General features: G+C 38.0%; 1 protein-coding gene and 1 non-coding gene across 4 annotated transcripts; both read right to left on the bottom strand.

Annotated features, from left to right (window-relative positions):
• Positions 1-1,456: 1,456 nt before the first annotated feature.
• Positions 1,457-15,828, bottom strand: ANP32E (acidic nuclear phosphoprotein 32 family member E). 3 transcript variants are annotated; one of them, XM_040230799.1, is made up of 7 exons: positions 15,416-15,828; positions 12,297-12,446; positions 11,688-11,810; positions 10,774-10,939; positions 9,508-9,686; positions 4,977-5,043; positions 1,457-4,121 (listed from the first exon to the last, which is right to left on the bottom strand). In XM_040230799.1, the coding sequence occupies exons 1-7, from the start codon at positions 15,467-15,469 to the stop codon at positions 4,051-4,053; spliced, it is 810 nt and encodes a 269-aa protein (XP_040086733.1). In that variant the 5' UTR covers positions 15,470-15,828; the 3' UTR covers positions 1,457-4,050. The 3 variants fall into 3 exon arrangements, with proteins under 3 accessions (XP_040086733.1, XP_040086734.1, XP_040086736.1); XM_040230800.1 differs by having other exon boundaries at positions 1,457-4,115; positions 15,416-15,816; XM_040230802.1 differs by lacking the exons at positions 1,457-4,121; positions 4,977-5,043; positions 10,774-10,939 and having other exon boundaries at positions 9,525-9,686; positions 15,416-15,804.
• TRNAG-CCC lies at positions 12,731-12,803 on the bottom strand. Its single transcript has one exon. It is a non-coding gene; the product is annotated as a tRNA-Gly (tRNA).
• Positions 15,829-16,185: the final 357 nt, after the last annotated feature.

Raw genomic sequence — 16,185 nt, 5'->3', positions numbered from 1 at the left:
AAAATTGAAAGTCCTTAACTTCGCTCACTTCTGATTCTTTCTCAAGCAGAACTGCTGTCATGGGATAACCACACGGTCTTACCACACAGAAAGGTGGCATGTGTGTCCTACTCTGCAACCCCATGGACTGTAGCCTGCCCAGATCCTATCCGTGGGGTTTTTCCAGGTAAGACTACTGGAGTGGTTGCCATTTCCTCCTCCAGGGGATCTTCCTGACACAGGGATCCAATCTGTCTCCTACTTTTGTGGTAAAACCTGTTCTCCATGTTAGGGCTCTTCATTAGACTAGTAACACAAGTAGCTGCCTAAAACCAAATTATCTAAGACAGGTTCTCAAATCTTAGGCTGATTAGTACATGAAAAAGGAATGCAGTAGTAGAATGCTATTATTAAGCAACAGCTATAAAATATCATTGCATCCAGTACTAGGAAGAACAGAGGGAAAATTTTCAGCCATGGGAATAATGAATGTCACATGTTCCAAAGCCTCTTTTTAAAATACAGAACAAGGAATGAAGTTGTGTTTGTTAGTTGCTCAATCGTGCCCGACTCTTTGCAACCCCATGGACTGCACCCCACCAGGCTCCTCTGTCCATGGGATTTTCCAGGCAAAGATACTGGAGTGGGTTGCCATTTCCTTCTCCAGGGGATCTTCCCTACCCAGGGATAGAACCCAGGTCTCCTACACTGCAGGCAGATTCTTTACTGACTGAACTATGAGGGAAAGAATAAACAATACTTAAAAGTGTTTTTGAATCCCATTCTCTCAAAGAATGGCTTCATTATCTAACATCTCCACCAAAAACTAGTGTTATTACTACCATCATCTTTAACCAGAAGGGATAAGTTTTGAATTGTTTTAAGCCATAAAACCAGAAAATACCATACTAATTTCAATAATCCCTGCAGTTGAAATGTACTTCAGTATTTTCCATCTCTCAGGAGGCAGAGTTCCATAATTAAAATATATGAAAACATTACTTTATACTTGTGCCTTGACTTTATCAAATTCCAGAGTTGCCTACAAATGAAACTTTTAAAAAACCACTTATCACAGGAAAACCAAAATGAGAGCAGATAAAGTTTGTTTCAGGTTGGATTTACTCAAGATAAACATGCAAGAATTATTTGTATTTATATTATCTAAGGACTCTGAAGATAAACACAGTACTAATGGAGACTTTAGACTCATTTTAGAAAACTATTTGCTTACAAGGTTTATAATCACTTTGGGTAAATATAAACAATAGTTACCTCAACTGTAGATATTATTACTTCAAATCAAAATACAAAAAGTACTGGCTCAGTTTGCAACCCCTTAGGAAAAGTTAATGAGTTAAACTATTACACTGTATTATCTCATATCACATTCACAATTGAATGTTAAATTTCAAGCTGATTCTATTTTAGGAAAGACCTCCAATGGTGATGTTCAAAAAATGTCATACAGTGAAACTAATCAGTAACAACTCTTCAATTTATTTGAAGCAATTCACTTTCAAAAACTTTAAATTACAGCAGTCACAGAAAAAAACAGGGGTCAGAAACAATAAAATAATAATCAGTACTGCCTTTTTTTGTTTGTTTTTAACACTGTCATGGCTTTATTCAAAACACAGTTGCACAAAAGTATTAACTTCAAAGTTTTCAAGGAGGGTCTTGAGGAATTTAACACACTATATACATACTGCCATACAAAGAGCATTAAAATAGGACCAAAAACTTCTACAAAATATAAAACCCACCCTTACTTATTTGCATGAAAATATCACCCACAAAGCTAAATAACTCTTAAAAAGTTATTTGGAGGCTCTAAGTGTTGTTTTCAAACCAAAGAACTCTAATTTTGATCATTTTGATTGCACAATAAGATGATTGATAAGAAAGTCAATATATAGATTTAACTTTTAAAGTATCTTATAATCTGGCATATTATGCAATAAGAATTCTTAGGAATTAAAACAGGGTATTATAATTGTTAAAAAGGAGTAAAATGTTAGCCTTTTGGAGATTCCAACCCCCCAACTAAACTAATTCCAACAGTTTTATTTCAGTTATGCAGCTTTTTTAGTTTATCCAGAAATAACTTTGTAATTTTTTACTCTAAAACCCTGTCATACATTTTAAACTAAGAAAGAAGTAATACTATTCTCAGTAATTTAAATGTGTCCCAGTATGCAAGTGTAACCAACTAATTTGATGATACTTTTAAAAAACTTACACATATTCAAAACAAAGGGGAAAAAATTTTTAGCTAGCTAAAATTAAGAAAGCAATTGCCTTGAACATGGAGCCTCCATAACAACAAAAAAGATGTACTTGCCTACTCATATTATATTTAGTAGTTGTATAAGGAAACACACACTCTGTTATCCCAAATGTTTCTATTTTTAATAGACATCTACCTGAAAACAAATCTTAATATTGATTTAGTTTCAAATATTTTCCCAGCTGTCCAGTGTATTCCAATTAAATGCTATAACTGGTAATAATGCTTTAAAACTACAAAGAATAAAGCTTCTGCTCAGAAAAATTAGAACTACTTTGCAGTGTGTGCATTCTTAAGTTGCTTTAGTGATGTCTGACTCTTTGCAGTCCTATGGACTATAGCCACTCAGGCCCCTCTGTCCCTGGGATTCTCCAGGCAAGAATACTGGAGTGGGTTGCCATGCCCTCTTCCAGGGGATCTTCCCAACTCAGGGATCAAACCCGCATCTCTTACGTCTCCTATACTGGCAAGTGAATTCTTTACCACCAGTGCCACCTGGGAAGCCCATGCTTTGCAGAGTGGTATCTAAATCATTTGGAAAGCTAATCTGATTTGAATGTCTCATTATCACCAGGCAATTGTTCTGACTTTCAGAGAAGGCAATGGCACCCCACTCCAGTACTCTTGCCTGGAAAATCCCATGGATGGAGGAACCTGGTAGGCTCCAGTCCATGAGGTCGCTAAGAGTGACTTCACTTTCACTTTGAGGAACACAATGCTGCTTCCAAGAGTCTCCTCTGTTCTTTTCTTTCTCCATCTTCCTAATACAGTCTGTACATCCAGTCAAGATAGATTTACAGTAAGCAGAGTCTGTTGCATAAAACTGTATTGATAATAATATCCATATTTCAGAAAATATTCAGTTTCTTTCACTTAGCTTGTTTAAGACTGACACAGGTCTGAAAAGGTAGTTGAGGTATAAAACAGAGTCATCCTGGGTGTCCCTGTTTCCCAATTGTTTTTTGCGAAGAGGGAAAGGAGTGAAACAAGAAAGGAAGGTGATCATAAGAGAATCACTGAGAGGAAAACAAGAGTGCACACTTAAAATAACAACCATTGGCAGGCCATGATCTTCAGCTGGAACAAGAAAGGGCTCACCTACATGTCTCTCAACTCAGTATAAGCAATTTTTCCTTGAAAACAAAAATCTTCTTAGTCACCTAGCTTAAAGGGTTTTAGAAGGCTCCACAAATGCCATGAACTATATTGTTGAATAAAACCTTTACTATTCTGCTCCTACTTTCCAAGCTACTCATGTGACAAAAAAGCACTCAATTACCCTCAGCCAAAAAAAAAGGCACTGCCTTCAAACTAAAGATCTCTGGGTTGCCTCTAAAAAAATAACCAACTTAGCATTCAAGAGACTATTTTCATTCCAGATTTCAGCCAACTGTGATTTCAATGAATTTATAAATAACTTAAAAACCCTATGAATGAAATGCACCATACTATGCCTGTGTAAAAGCGATCATATTTTAATTATGCTAAAAATGACTAATACAATGAGCTTTAATTAGAAAATTTAAGATTCTAAATAAATTGCTAGGGAATTTCACAATGGGGGGGGTCAATGAAAATTTTTCTCTACATACAATATGATCATTAACAGACTAGTTAATCTTATTTGGAATGATAAGGCAAAAATAGTAAAACCACACTTTTCCTATAAAAAGTTACACATTATATTCTGTAGGGATAGCTATCATACAAGAAAAAACAAAGAAGATGTGATCACTCTGTTGCACACCCAGGAACATTAGGGAATCTGGTCTTAGAATGATCTAGTCATCTTCTTCCTCTCCATCATCTTCAGCATCTCGTTTCCTCTTTTCCCCTCGAAGACCTTCTTCTTCTGAAAAAAAAATACTTAATTTTAACAAATGAATATTTGTTAGGCTACAAAATTTTGAATCTATCTTAGTTAAAGTTAATGGCACAAGAAAATTATAGGTTAGGTTTCCCCTCTGCATTACTTTTAAGTTGAGTATTGAAACAACCTTAATAGACTTAGAAAGCCATAAATAATGATAGCTTGCTATGCACCCTTGTGGTCAAATCATGAAGTACAGATCAAGAAACATTAATGGAACTGTTACTAAATTTTTATATTTCTTGAAAGACCTAGGTAAAGAGAGTGAAGTGAAGTGAAGTCACTCAGTCGTGTCCGACTCTTTGCGGCCCCATGGACTGTAGCCTACCAGGCTCCTCCCTCCATGGGATTCTCCAGGCAAGAGTACTGGAGTGGGTTGCCAGTTCCTTCTCCAGGGGATCTTCCCGACCCAGGGATCGAAGCCGGGTCTCCCGCATTCCAGGCAGACACTTTAACCTCTGAGCCACCAGGGAAGCCCAACGAGAGGGCAAATCTAAAACAGGCATTATCTGGAGTTCAACTGCTCTTCTCTCATAAATAAGGTTTCACCGTCTTCCAAATTAAAGTCTATAAAAAAATAATAAATTGAGCTTATGGCCCCATTATCTCTTCACTCCTGTTTTGAAACAAATGTTATAAGCTGTTTTTTTTTCCCTTTTAAATGGAATTAATGAATATCCTGAGAAAATTCCTCTTTAAGAAGGTTTTATACCTTTCAAGGAATTGTGTGATATGTTATGAATATCAAAGAGATCAGTGATAATTTGAATTATAGACATTCTTTAAAACCCATGAATAAAGGCTTTTTAGGATTTTTGAATGGCTAATGTAACTCACCCTCTTCTTCTTCTTCTTCTTCTTCTTCTTCCCCTTCTTCAACATAGTCATCATCATCTTCTTCATCCTTGAGATTCAAATATTCAGTTTGAATATGACACAAATAAACTTATTTACAAAACAGAAATAGACTCACAGACACAGAAAACAAACTTATGGTTACCAAAGGGGATGAAGGAGGGATAAATTGGGAGTTTGGGATTAGGAGCTATAAACTACTATATACATAAAATAGTTAAACAAGGTCCTACTGTATAGCACAGGGATCTAATATCCTGCAATAAACCAAAATGTAAAAGATTAAGTGTGTGTATATATATATATAACTGAATCACTTTGTTATATACCAGAAACTAACACAACACTGGAAATCAACTATACTTCAATTAAAAGAAAAAATTCAGTTTGAGAATAAACAATCCATGACATGGGCTTTTCACTCTTTGATAACAATACATTCCAACAGGAAAAAAATATATGGTCATCCTATGTTCTGACAACCTCTGCCTAATTTACAGAGGTCTTTCTAAAAGCCTAACTAAATCTAGTTTTTTCATGAAAATAAGTTATGGTTGAGAACAGCAATGTTCAAAAGAACTTTCTGCAACAATGGAAATGTTCTGTATCTGTGCTGTTCAATGCAGTAACCACTAGCCCCACACGGCAACTGAGCATCTGAAATGTGACCAGTGCAAATGAGGAACTGAATTTTATTTTACTTTAACTAAATAAGCAATGTGCCCAGTGGCTAATAGACAGAGTAATTATTGACTATTTCAAAGACACAGTCTTCTGTTTCATAGACTGTGGAAGGAATCACCTGAATCATAGCTCCAACACAGTTATACGTATAGAGTAAGTCACTTAATCTCTCTGGACCTCGGTTTTCCAATCAATGAAAAAAGTATTCATCTAGAAAGATCTCTAAGTTCTTTCTACATCTAAAAATCTACACAGCAAAATAGCAAATATCAATAAAAATCACAATAAAATTTGATCTATAACTCTTGTGGGATGAGGTGTTTTGGATAACTAAGGTTTAAACACAGCCTTCAAACATTATCACCTTTTTTTTTTTTTAAGCAAATTGGGATAAAATCTCTAAAATGCATGGCACACTTCTACCATTTTATGCTAAACCTTTTCCTTGAATTATCAGTTACCATTTTGATGATGAGCAGTATACTAATTAGTATATGCCAATTTCCTCAAAGACTATTAATATATGTAAGATGGTTTTCTCCTTTTTAAAGAGACTCTTGGCCTCTACTTTGAGTTGTATCTTTTCCTAATGCCTGCTGTTTTACAGTTACTATTTCAATTTTAATCTGCTATGGATTCAGAAACTACATCAAGAAGCTTACCAAAGAACTGAATATAAAAGAGAAAATAGGTTTAGAGTAACAGCTTGAATACTGTCCTACAAAGAAAACGTCTTTTGTTACTTAGACCTTTTACACTTTTACATTTTAAACATTACTGCCTTGCGCTTGGTTGTGTTCCAGATGGTTAAGTTCTAATATATATTTTTAAAAATGCAATCAATCTAGGGGCCCCCTCCAACTTCAAAACAGTGTACACTTCCTTAAAACAGTTTAAAATGGCAGATGTTAAAAACTGCTTGGTAGTTAAGAAAAACTTGGACGACCCACCTTTTTCAAAATAACCACAGCTCCATTTGTATCTAGAAACATTAATCAGCACCTATTTTTCCCGCATTTAGCTTGAAGCCCCTGAGAAACTAAACTACATGACATATATCAGAAACCATTCTTAGTCAATTCAAACCTTAAAAACACTCCATACCAGGACATCCAAGCTACAAAAAGCATAAGCAATTGATGAGGTAGCAAATAAACTAAGCAACTACAGTAAAAATTAGGAAAATATGTGGGCTTACACTTACATAAAAAAGGAAGAGAAGGGGGTAGAGGAGAGGGGAGAAGAGTAGGGAAAGGGAGAGGAAAAGGAGAAAGTAAAGAACATTTTTTTAAACACTTCAAATCTTCAAGGAATGACAAATGAGGGTATTTAAATATTTATAAATTAAAAAAAAATCAAACCACTTGAAATACTAATCACATGTATTCCATGGTAATTTAGAAAAGCTCAACTTTAAAAAGCAAACTGTTTCTCTGGATTTTGTTTTATATAAAACATGATTAATCAATTCATGTTTTTATGCCTTTTAAAAAATATATCATCTTTTTATGCCTTTAAAAATATATATATCATCTGGAGACTTCCCTGGTGATCCTTTGGCTATGACTCAGTGCTTACAAGGCAGGGAGCGTGGAGTTCAGGAAACTAAATCCTATGTGCTACAGTGAAGACCCAGCACAGCTAAATACACACACACACACATATAATCTATTAGATTACCAGGTATTTGCTCTGTAAAGATTATGGTCTTTTCCTAATTAGTGGTTTATAAAATGTTTCCTCATTTGTGTTAATACTGTGAATAGTGCAAAAACACGGTAATTCCCAATTCTCCTAAATCCTCCATCTCCATTTTTAATGAAGTATACTACATATAAGTCCTTCTTTATACATATTAATTCCTTACATCTGAAGAGCAGCTGAAATAGAAATAAACAAAAAAGTAGCTAATCAAATATCACTTCTATTTCCTTCTGAAATCTTACTTTCTGAAGGTTCTCTGGCTTTTAGCTTCTAAAAACAAGACTTCATTTTAAAAAAACACCCAAATTACCTCATCATGATTGAAAACTTCTGGACTCAGCTACCTGGGTACCACATTGACTTAATGTTGTATATATTATCTTAGAGATGTTTGCTCTATACTTCACCACATCATTTTTAGTTAATATTTCCCAATACTCAACAGAAGGATGAATATAAACATTCAAAGTTAGCTGAAGGTCATTGTTAAATGACTTAATACTATTTAAAGAAGAATTATTGGCACAGAAAATAAAAGTCAACTGCAAGGACTGGTGGTTTAGTGGTTAGGACTCTGTACTTCCACTGTAGTAGGGGCATGGGTTTGATCCCTGATCAGGGGACTAAGGTCGCACAAATGGAGCAGTGCAGCCAAAGGCAAAAAAAGTCAAATTACAAAATAACAAATCTATTATTTTACTAAATAAATTAAAATTTATGGGGAAAATATTCAAGTTGTATGCTGATAAAAACTGAATAGGTTGCCTTTCTCCCTGAATACTTAAAAGTTCTATTCTTCATTACTGTAAAGATCCTAACTAAGGCCCCAAGCAAATTTAAGTGCCATTTTTTTCCTACACTAGTTTCATATTTAAAATGGTATCAGAGAAAAATCATCATTAATCAGTGATACTGTTTAAGTAATGTAAAAGTCATTAGGAAAACAAAAATACAATTTCTAGTTTAAATAAGAGGTTATTTTTAATAATAAATATTAAATTATGACTGATGAAAACAAAACTCAATAATTTTACATTAAGAGAAAACTTAATAACTTATCTAAACTCCTAGCGACTACAGATCATTCGTTCTAGTCAAATGACATTTCCTGTGAACCTACTATGTCCCAATCAATGTATTAGATGCTGAGACACAAAGATGAATAGCCCTTCCCTAAAGGAGCCATCTAGTAGAAAGTGGCCAAATAAGTTTTTACAAAATGTCTATAGGTTCAAAGGTAAAAGAGGAAGGAGTGGCTGTCCCTTTAAAATTACAGAAAGCTGAGTGTAAAGGATCATGAGGCACAATCTGAGTAGTGGTTACACAAGTATGTACATATATAGTATTTCATGGAGTCGGTCCACTTTACATGCTTTAGTATATTAATGTTTACCTGAGAAAAAAGAAAAGTTCATTAGAAGGCATGGCTAGCAAGTCATTTCGGATAAAGTAAACAATGTGTGTACAGACAGGCAATAATAGCTTCGTGTGATGATTTAATTTGGTACTAAGGGAGATGAAGCTAGAGAAGGAAGCAGAGGCTACATAATGCACAGCCTTGTATATCGTGATGGTAACAGGGAAACATTAAAGGGTTTCAAGCAGGCTAGTGATACAATCACATTTGCATGCAGACCACACAGGCAGGCATTGTGGAGGATACACCTAAGTAGTAATGCTGTTCTCAGAGAGACCATTTAGAAAACTACTAGAAAAGCATAAACAAAAAATAATTAGGGGAAAGGAAAGTTTCCATGAGTGCCTACAATGTGACAGCAACTAGATACTTCACACATATTAGTTTGTTAAATCCTTAACGACTCTATGAAGTCGGTATAAATCTCAGTTGTATAAATGCAGAAACTGGGGCTCAGAAACACTTGCAATGTTTCCACTATACCATGCTACTGAGGGAAAGATGGATTTGAAAGATATCTGGGAGGCAAAATCATAGGGATTATGATTATCTGGATATAGTATAAACTGGGGGGCAGTGGGGGAAAAAAGCAGGTGGATACACACAGAATTGTGAAAAAAACTCTCAAATTTCTACACAACTTACTTTTTATATTACTTAACGCTATGCCTAAAGAGTTAATTTTCACTGCATATAAGGTCTATTCACCTGAATTTCTTCTTTCATCAAGTATGAGAGGCCCACCTCCTCTTCTCCCTCTCCCAGTTCTGAGCCTGCTTCATCTTCATCCTCATCCTCGTCCTCCTCTTCTTCCTCCTCCTCTTCCTCATATCCTTCAGGTGGACCAGCTTCATCTTCCTCTTCCTCTTCATCATCTTCATCTCCATCTTTTAGAATATTTTAAAAGATGAGCAAACGTCTGGGCAAATATTTTTGCCCTGGCCCCTCAGATTCTTAAGCCAATGGGTAGAAAGTATCTCAGGGTGATTTTTTTTTTTAAGATTTCCCTTTTATAACACCCCTATTTACTATTTGAGAAATACAGTATCTAAACATTAAAATTTCCCCAATGTATAGATTCTCTTAAAAACATTACATGTACTGAAGTTGATTTTACTTCATAGTCTTCAAAACCTGACAATCATTCCATCATTTTGTAACACTGTTTATCCATCAAATTTCTTCTTACAAGTGAAAAACTTTTCAACCAATAGCAACAGTGTCCCATCACTAATAACAGCTGTTCTGTCATCTGATCTATTAGTCACCAATTTATCTGAAAATGTTCAACTCCTAGAATATTTCCATCACCCCCTACAAAAGAAAACCCTATATCCATTAATAGTCACTCACTATTCTCCTCTCCCAGATCCCTAACAATCATTACTCTACTTTCTGTCTCTATGAATTTACCTACGAATATGAGGCAAATGCCACACATATTGTATGACATTTCATATAAACAGTGTCATACAATATGTGGCTTTCTGAATATGGCTTCTTTCACTTAGCAAAATGTTTTCAAGGTTCACACACATTGTAGCATGCATCAGTACTTCAATCATTTTTATGGCTGATTAAGATTCCATTGTATGGATATATCACATTTTGTTTATCTGTTATATACTTGTTTCTACTTTGTGACTTTTATGGATAATTATGTGATGAATGGTTTTTGGTTTGTTTTTAATACTATTTTTAAAGTTACCAAAAAAAAAAAAAAGATACCATTTTACTGAGTAGTGGTGAGGTTTACATAAATATAAAATTTCATGGAGCTTAATATTATAATAACCATTAAATTCCCCAAAGCAATCAGAAATCAGAACAAATACAGGACTAGGGCTATGGGTTTAAAGTTTTTCTTGTCTTACATCTTTTATCCCCCACACTTAAATACCCAAGTCCAATCTAATTTACTAGCTAGGGCAGAGGCTATAATTGTGATACATTTATAGTATTAAGAATGATTACCCTCATCATCCTCCTCTTCTGAATCTGGTGCTTCATTATCCTCCTGGTCAAATCCATCTAAGTATGTGATTTGCTGCAGCAGTTCAAAAATACTTTCTCTGTAATCTTCCAGGTTTGTGATCTCACAGTTAAACAAGTCAAGACTCTTCAAATTTTTAAGATTTTGCTAGAAAGGTAAAAAGTAAAAAATTACACTCACGATTTAAAATCTCATGTTATTCTTTTTTAATTCATGAACCAGAAAATGTATAGAACTTGAAGTCAAGAGAATTTCAGATGTTTAGAATTTTATAGTGAAGGGTTATTATATCAAGCACAGTTAATTCTCCTAATAGGCCCTGGTGCGTAAACGCCACAAGAGCAGGAACTCTGTTTTGTTCACTGCTATCTCGAGCACCTGGCTTAGTGCTTCGCCTGTAGTGGCACTCAATATACTTTGATGACTGAATCTGTGCATAAAGAGGCAACAACAATAACATGGCTAGTTTAAATCCACAATCAAGTTTATTTTCAACAATTTCAACCTCCCCCAAGCTTTTTTTTTTCCTTAAGTTTTCAGAGTTTCACTTCATCTCCTTTCCTTCCCTCATACCAGGAAACTGAGGAGCAAATAATGAAATAACTCAAAAAATAATCAAGAAAGAAGGAACAGAATTTAAGAAAATATTGGAAATTTTACAACCAGATATTCAACTCCTAAAGTTGATGATAAAATAAATAATTTCCTACTGATTTAAACATTTATCTGAATGTTTTACTCCAAAGGAAAATAAAGCAGTATCATCTGTATAACAAGATATAAGAAAGTCAAAAGTTTCACAAGAGTGAATTACAAGTCAATAGGATAAAACTCAAGCAAATCTCAGAAAATTCAACCAAAAAAAACAAGTCCCGAGACAAACCTTTCCACTTACCAGAGCTTCTACTGTACTGAGATCTTTGATTTTGTTTCCACTCAAATTGAGGTAGGTAAGATTTGGGCATTTCTCTGCCAGGACTTCCAAGCCTCCAGAAATTATATTGTCACTAAGTTCCAACTATATATTCAACATGAGAAGAAAACAATGAATGGCAAAGGCTTAGGACACATTAAAGATTTCTAAAATATATCAACTTAAAGAAGAAAACAATTGTCATTCTCTTTGCCTTCAAGAAAGACTTTCAGAAGTCTTTAATTTCCAAATTCCCATCTATGACCACCAAATAAAATATTAGAATCTCTACAGACTTCTAACCAGGTTTGGTTCCAGCTGTATAATAGTTGCATTTTACGCTTCAGAGAAAAACATTTGGCAGGTGTTAAAATTCATGTGATTTCATTATTAAATGATTTCATTATTAAATTTCCACAACCAAAGCAATATTACAGAGGATTTCAAAATGCTACACAACCCATTTTCTTACCTCTAGAAACATAGGGGCTTCTAATTAAAAGGCAGAATCATCATTTCATGTGGGAAAAAATGTGCATAGTACCCCTTGGCATCAAAATCATGATACTCTCATGCCTAATGCCAACTTACCTTCCGAAGTTTATTTAAGCTGGGCAGCCGGGCCAGTGAACTTAGTTCCACATTAGCCATACTCAGAAACTCTAGTTTTTTAAAAGTATCATTCAGGCCCTCAATTTCCCCATTGACACAGAGGCAATTATCAAGGACCAATTCTGTTACCTAGAAGAGAGAATGTGAATGATTCTTTAGTTTGTTTAGCAAAAAGACCTGGGTCCTGACACTCTGGAAACATGAATATTAAAACCACCAATCCCCTTATATAGATCCTTTTCATTCTCCCCCAAAATCGAAATACAAAGTCTGATATCTTAAGTTAATTTTTTAAAATTTAAACTTGGGCTAAGACATTCAATGCCTGCTTCAAATCAATAATAAAAAATTTTTTAAATATATATTTATTTATTTAGCTGTACTGGGTCTTAGTTGCAGCATGTGGGATCTAGTTCTCTGACCAGGGATTGAACCTGGGTCTCTTGCATTGGGAGTACAGAGTCTTACCCACTGGACCACCAGGGATGTCCCACTAATTTAAAAAAAAAATTTTTTTAATTGCATAAGAAATAAACCTTTGAAAAACATCCCACGTGAAACTTGTTTCTGACACTTGTGAAAAGGACCCTCAACATCAGGGCATATATTTATGCAGTAAGGGGACACCGAGGTTACTGAGAAAGGATTTAAATAAGCCCTAAAATAGCAGGGAGAAGAAAGGCAATTGTTTTATTCACTCTTTCACTTTAAAACCCCCTTATCTTTGGTTGATGTCACCATAACTCAAAAATACCTTGTTACCTTTCATGAAGAAACATTAGAAAGCTCCTTCTCAGACAGCCCAGCTTTCAGATGTTCTTTGTTCTAGTATCAGTATCACCCAGAACAACACATCCTTGACTAAATGTTATTTTCCCCTGCCACCCTGGTAGAATTTCTGTAACTTCTCCCCAGTCATGGAAGGGCAGATGGCTGGATCCTCTATCCGGTCAGAGCTGGAGCACAAAACTTTCTGGTGTGGGCCTAAATGGACTTAAACCTAGAAGGGAGGCAGGAAACCTTGGCCCTCCACTCTCAATGCAAAAATATGTTTGAGGTATTTTGAGAAATAAATGTTAGCAACTAGGAATGCCACCTTCTCTATTTGAACATGACATAGTATTTCAGGAAGCAAAGGAAGGCATCATAATCTGGTTAGAGCGGAAGAAGTCAAGGCCTAGAAGGTTAGCATGACTGCCTGGAGCCAGTCACAGGTGGGGCAGAGCTGTGCTGGCACTGTCAAGCCTGACTCCTAGTCTAGCTGAGTGGAGGAAAGGGCCACTAGATTTGGTGTAGAAAACCAGTTTTTCCACTTGAGTAAGTAACTTCACTGCCCTGAGACTCCGTTTGCTAATTTGGATTCTAAAACAATACCATTCACCTTACAAGTTGGTTGGAAGTAGTAGAGTAAATAACAAACATGAAGAGCGCTCTGTAAACTGTAAAGGGCTGTTCAAATCTAAGAGACCGTTATTACACCACAGGGGAAGGAGGAGAGGCTGCAAAAGTGACATCCGGGACTCCCCAAAACTGGCGAGAAAATTACTAGGAATAGGACAGATATAAAAACGGGGGAGGAGGGGCAACCCCATTTTTCCAACCAAGACATAAAAGCGCATTCGAAATGTTTGCTTCTGCCGGACAGCTTTTTAACTTTGGTTTTGTTTTTTCCTTAAGTCCTTAAAAAGTAGGCCCTAGGAAACTTCAAGTTATCTGTGGGATGATAGTAGTGACTCTTTTCCCTCCTCCCTGCCCCCCACCAATTTCATGGCAAGATATTTTCTAAAAAGTACTTAAAGATCTCGGATTCCCACTCCTCACGCCGCTACAGCCTACCGAAAGGACCCTACGCTGGTACGCACAAGCACCACCTCTACCCCTCCAGAAAAATATATACCCCTTATATTGCAATTCTAGGGTTTATTTCGAAGGCTGCAATTATCAAGACTCTAGACGTTTTCCACTGCGACCAGAAACGCGAGGTTCCTCGCTGGCCATGGGCCCCGCTTTCGCGACCTGCCGCTCCGACCGACGGGAAACCCCAGAAGGGGCGGGGACTCCCCAACGAAAAAAGGGGTCGCCTCCCAGCCCGCGTTCCCCCCAGCGCCTCCGCCCCGGGCGGGGAGGACTGGGTGAAGTCGAGAAGGCTCCCTCCAAAAAGGAGGCGGAAACGCCTTCCGCCCGACCCCCGAAAAGTTGACCGCGACCCGCCTCACGTGGCCCCTCCCAAGCCTGTCTCTTTAACTAAGGCGACAGCAGCGAGAGCGCATCATTTAGTTTCGCCGAACCTATCTTTAAGACGCGAAACTTCTACGACCCATTTGTTTAGTTTTGTGAAACGGTCTCCCGGGATCAAAACTGGAGTTGCAGCCTCCACGACACGACACGCAGAGCCGAATTTTGTTACACCGCGAAAGGACGAAGGGGATAAAGTCTCGTGTCCCCTCCCCACCTCCGGTCACTACGACGAGTCCCAAAACTTCCTCGCGGCCAGAGAACCAGCCGCTGACCCAGATTCCGCCTGGCGGCGGTCGGCGCGCGCCGCTTCCCGGGGGAGTGGGCGCCGCCGGCAGCCCGCGGTCCTTCCGACTACGCAAGCGACCCCAGCCAGCGCCCGGCGCGATGTCGTCGAACGCCCGGGGCCTCGAGGCCGGGGACGCCCCCTGGCCCCAAAAAAGAGTTGGCAGCACTGCAGAAAAGTTGGACTAACTTCTCAGGCGACGATGGCTGCGGCAGAGGCGAATGGGACTGGGGGGTCGCGCCCACGCCGCCGGCCCTAAGGAGCAGGAACGTGGGCAGCAAAGCCGCTGAACCATCCCCACCACCCCGCTTCCCGCCCCCACGAGGCCACGACGCCTGACTCGAGGGGAGAAGGGGCTAAACCCCCAAGCACACACAAAAACGCCCCCTAGAAACTTAAACCCTTCGCCATTTTAAGATTTTAATGATTTAAAACTTAAAATTGAATATTTCCCTCCAGCCCTACCCAGATGGGGGTTAATTCATTACTCCTCCCCACACACCCACCAGGACCCCCAGAAACCCGATCCTCCGAATACAGGGATAGTGAGGAAGGGGAGGGGGCTGAGTCATCTCACCTCCTCCGGGGCTCTGTCCCTTAACTCCAGGTTAATCCTCTTCTTCATCTCCATGTCCTCCTCCTGCTCTTCTGCTACTACTCTCCTCCCTTACCTTTTCCTGCCTTTCCCACTACCCCCAACCCTAAATTTTTAAAAGATTTGGAAATGAATGAAAAGAAAGGCAAATATAAACGCCCACCACCACCAGATAGGTATGGGGAAGAAAGAAAAGAATCGCAAATGGAGTCCAAGGAGTTGGGACTCTAACTCGGCTGCCCCCACCTCCTTGTCCACACACTCGCGCGCGCACTCACACGCACACACATACACACACCCTCAGTTCCTTCCCCTTCAATGGCTGCTCGGAGACTGAGCCTCCATGACACGGCACCGCCAACCCCCTGGCCTACACTCCACCCACCACCCGAATGTATTGGTGGATTCTTCAGCATCTCACTACTCCATTGGGTTACGTAAATGTCGATCAGTCTTTAGGGCGGACCTGAACCAGAAACAGCGTGTTTACTGGCTGCGACCAAGCGCGCAGTTAACTCCGATAGGTCCAGGAAGGTGTTCGTCCGGGAGAAATTATTTTGAATCCCAGCAGCCCCCCTCCTTTTCTTTGTGTGATTGGCGCGCTTTCCCTAGGCGATCGGACGGTTCTGAAGCTTGTTGGATTTCTTTTTGTTTTTGTTTTGTCTGTTTTTAATATTAAAGGAAGGAAGAAAACATCCTTCTTACAGGCGGAAGTTGTAAAACAGATAATTCAGCACACTGCACCCACCCGC

This window comes from Oryx dammah, unplaced genomic scaffold (genome assembly GCF_014754425.2).
Source record: "Oryx dammah isolate SB20612 unplaced genomic scaffold, SCBI_Odam_1.1 HiC_scaffold_28, whole genome shotgun sequence".
Lineage (NCBI taxonomy): Eukaryota > Metazoa > Chordata > Mammalia > Artiodactyla > Bovidae > Oryx > Oryx dammah.
Note: the sequence above shows the minus strand (reverse complement) of the source record. Positions and strands in the feature narration are given on the sequence as shown.

Coding starts and splice junctions, on each gene's coding strand:
- ANP32E (XM_040230799.1), bottom strand. CDS start 15,469: ATGGAGATGAAGAAGAGGATTAACCTGGAGTTAAGGGACAGAGCCCCG. Junction 11,811..12,296: donor GCTTAAATAAACTTCGGAAG/GTAAGTTGGCAT, acceptor TTGAATATATAG/TTGGAACTTAGTGACAATAT. Junction 5,044..9,507: donor TGATGAAAGAAGAAATTCAG/GTGAATAGACCT, acceptor TTGAATCTCAAG/GATGAAGAAGATGATGATGA.